This window comes from Chelon labrosus (assembly GCF_963514085.1).
Source record: "Chelon labrosus genome assembly, chromosome: 1".
NCBI classification, from domain to species: Eukaryota; Metazoa; Chordata; class Actinopteri; order Mugiliformes; family Mugilidae; genus Chelon; species Chelon labrosus.
The window spans coordinates 26,809,813-26,813,709 of NC_140337.1; the positions used below are offsets into that span (position 1 = coordinate 26,809,813).

The 3,897-nt window shown below is 43.3% G+C and overlaps 1 protein-coding gene across 1 annotated transcript; it reads left to right on the top strand.

Annotated features, from left to right (window-relative positions):
- Positions 1-246: 246 nt before the first annotated feature.
- Positions 247-1,929, top strand: LOC311506929 (tripartite motif-containing protein 16-like; the record flags this gene model as incomplete). The annotated part of the gene is made up of 1 exon (XM_084571081.1): positions 247-1,929. The coding sequence occupies exon 1, from the start codon at positions 262-264 to the stop codon at positions 1,927-1,929; it is 1,668 nt and encodes a 555-aa protein (XP_084427207.1). The 5' UTR covers positions 247-261.
- Positions 1,930-3,897: the final 1,968 nt, after the last annotated feature.

The window sequence follows — 3,897 nt, forward strand, 5'->3', positions numbered from 1 at the left end:
CTGAAAAAGTACGTACAATTAATGAAAATTAAATGCTTTTGAATATGTCATTAATATCATTTTTTTAAAATTAAAGTGATGGGTAAAAATAGATTATGACGGGATTTTTATGACCGTGTCATTCAAAATGACAGACCAAAAAAGTCTAGCCCAACCTCTGACAGGCTCCATTCACTGTAGAATCACATGTGATTCAGATCAGAGCTCAGACTAGTTTCTCTTCTGTCAAACAGGAACTGGCATCAATACTGGAGAGGTGAAATGGAGCAGAAAGGAGTTCAGCTGGACAGAGAAACCTTCTCTTGTTCCATCTGTCTTAATCTACTGAAGGATCCTGTGACTACTTCCTGTGGACACAGCTACTGCATGAACTGTATTAAAAGCCACTGGGATGGAGAAGACCAGAAGGGAATCTACAGCTGTCCTCAGTGCAGGAAGACTTTCATACCGAGGCCTGTCTTGGAGACAAGCACCATCATAGCAGAGTTAGTGGAGCAGCTGAAGAAGACTGGACTCCAAGCTGCTCCAGCTGATCACTGCTATGCTGGACCTGAAGATGTGGCCTGTGATGTTTGCACTAGGAAGAAGCTGAAAGCCTTCAAGTCCTGTCTGGTCTGTCTGGCCTCTTACTGTGAGAAACACCTCCAACCTCACTATGATGCAGCTCCATTAAAGAAACACAAGCTGGTGGGGCCTTCCAAGAAGCTCCAGGAGAACATCTGCTCTCTTCATGATGAGGTGATGAAGATTTTCTGTCGTACTGATCAGCAGACTATCTGTTATCTCTGTTTAATGGATGAACATAAAGGCCATGAAACAGTCTCAGCTGCAGCAGAAAGGACTGAGAAGCAGAAGGAGGTGGAGGTGATGCTACAAAAAATCCTGCAGGGAATCCAGGAGAGAAAGAAAGATGTGGAGCTGCTTGGACAGAAGCTGAAGGCCATCAATGGCTCTGCTGATAAAACAGTGGAGGACAGTCAGGAGATCTTCACTGAGATGATCCGTCTCATCCAGAAAACAAGCTCTGATGTGACGCAGCTGGTCAGATCCCAGCAGGAAACTGAAAAGAGTCGAGTCAAAGATCTTCAGGAGAAGCTGGAGCAGGAGATGACTGAGCTGGAGAGGAAAGGCTCCGAGCTGAAGCAGCTCTTAAACACAGAGGACCACAACCAGTTTCTACACAACTACCCCTCACTGCCACCACCCAGTGAGTCTACACACTCATCCAGCATCAAGATTCGTCCTCTGAGGTACTTTGATGACGTGAAAGCTGCTGTGACAGAGACCAGAGAGAAACTACAGGACATTCTGAGAGAGACATGGACAAACATCTCACTGACAGTGACTGAAGTGGATGTTTTACTGCCACAACCAGAGACCAGAGATGAATTCTTGAAATATTCACGTGAAATCACACTGGATTCAAACACAGCAAACACAAGGCTGTTATTATCTGAGGGGAACAGAAAAGTAACATTAATGAATCAACAACAGTCTTATTCTAATCATCCAGACAGATTCACTTATTTTCCTCAGGTCCTGAGTAGAGAGAGTCTGACTGGATGTTGTTACTGGGAGGTGGAGTGCACAGGAGGAGAAGTTTGTGTAGCAGTCGCATACAAGAATATCAGCAAAGGAGGGAGTTCAGGTGAAAGTTGGTTTGGATTCAATGACAAATCTTGGTCATTACGTTGTGAAACAAACAGTTATACATTTTACTACAACAAAGTCCCAACTCCCATCTCAGGTCCTGGTTCCTCCAGAGTAGCAGTGTACCTGGATCACAGAGCAGGTATTCTGTCTTTCTACAGCGTCTCTGAAACCATGACTCTCCTCCACAGAGTCCAGACCACATTCACTCAGCCTCTTTATGCTGGACTTCGTCCTTATGACTCTGGGTCCACTGCTGAGTTGATTAAAGTCAAATAGACAGAAGACACTTCAGGGACAGTTGGTTAAAATGTGTCTTTTAGTCTCCAGGTGATTTGGTCTCCATCGCTGTAGCTGAGAGCTAATTGTTGCGTCATGTCTTCACTGCACCGAGATAAGCCGTCAATCACACCCTTCTAGGAAGGGAAAAGATAGCCAATCAATCAAATCAGTCTCCTAAATTATACTAAATTGTCAATTTGGATTTCTGATTAATAATTAACTTAATAACTATAACCAAAAATTACCACGTTAACAACTAGTTAAGGTTGAAGGAATTTGGAGTTCTTGACAGTGTAGAGGTTGGCAATATTCACTCTTATGCAATATTAAACAGACAGGTATGTTTAAAAGACATTAACAAGAATAAAGTAAACATACAATCTCAGTCTACTCTATACAGGTGTGTGTGTGTGTGTGTGTGTGTGTCAAGATGGCCGCCGGTTGTGGGCGTGTCAAGAGGTCTTGAACACAAAGGAAACAGTAGGCTCGTTCGAGATGTCTGCGCCTGTCTGAGCCTTAGGTGCATACGTCAGCGTGATCTTACGCCGACTGTAGGGGTGGAGCATAAAACGGCTGCAGACAAGTCGGACACGGTCAACTTCGTGTAAACAATGGCGGATCTCGCAGCGTTTGCATTCGTTGTTGCCGACGAAATAGAAGCTTTGGAGTTACTGGAATTTATACCCGTGTTACAACAAGCATGCTGTATGCAAAGGATTGTGAATAGTAGAGCTGTCCCAAACGATTATTTTTCAAACGATTAATCTAGCGATTATTTTTTCGATTAGTCGACTAATCTAACGACTAATTAATTATACGATTAGTCTTGAGTTGTTGAAGTTGTGTGTGGCTGTGGATGTGTGCCGCTGAACTGTGGGCATGTTGCAAATATAAAGTAAAAATAAATAAAGATGAACGTTTGTCTTGCTGTTTGTTTTGGAGTTGCAACAGATAAATGTTTTAGACTATCTAAAAAAAAAAAAAAATAAAAAATCGGCGGCACGCGATCTTACCCGACGTAATGAGCACCCCATCACAGATCATCTCGTCGTTTCTCTTCTCAAAAAAAATTCTCAAATTCTCTTCAAATGCCGTCCTGCTGTCCTCAGATGTATGAGTGGATAGCGCCAGGTGCAGCCAGGAAAGCTCAGACAATGCAGTGCGACCTATGCGTGTGTATGTGTGTGTGAGTGCGAGTGCGCTCACTCGCGGGCTGGAGAGACCGAGTACACCGGGATGGGCTGACTGACTGTGATTAGAGATGGTGAAATACTGTTTTACTGTTTTAATGATTTTTTTTTTATGGTCAAATGAGACTGTGGCGGGCCCAAACGATCGTTTGAAAAATAATCGTTTGGGACAGCTCTACTTGCTCCTCGCTCCCACTATGCTTGCCGCCGCCATTGCTATATTCTTCTTCTTCTTCCGTTTTAAACTAAGGCGTCTACAGCGATTGGCGACTAGCGTTCTGGTGCATATTTACTGCCACCACTGGACTAGAGTGAGAGTTCATTTAGTAGGTTGTTGTTTGGAACGGGGACTTCAACCAAAAGAAATAAAGGGGGGCAACTCGTCGACGCAAATTATTCATGTCGACGAATTTATGACGTCAGTTACGTCGACCACGTCGACTAATCGTCCCAGCTCTAGTGAATAGCAGCAAATCTACTGAATGAGGATTAAGTAGCATAGTGCTTTGGTCTCCAATCTTGGCGAAAATGAACTGCTGATTAGGCTACTTATTTGAATATTTACTTTTACACTCAAAGTCGTTTAGCACCTGTAACTCAACCATGAAACGAATTCACAGAAAGATATTGAGATGGAGATTAAATGCCATTTGTTTTCACTTTTGGACAGACAGGTGTGAAGAAGAACCCCAAAAATCTACTAACCGTTAACAAGATTTGAACTACGGACGGCCGATCGCCAGACTGACGTGTTACCCACTAAACCAATTTAGGA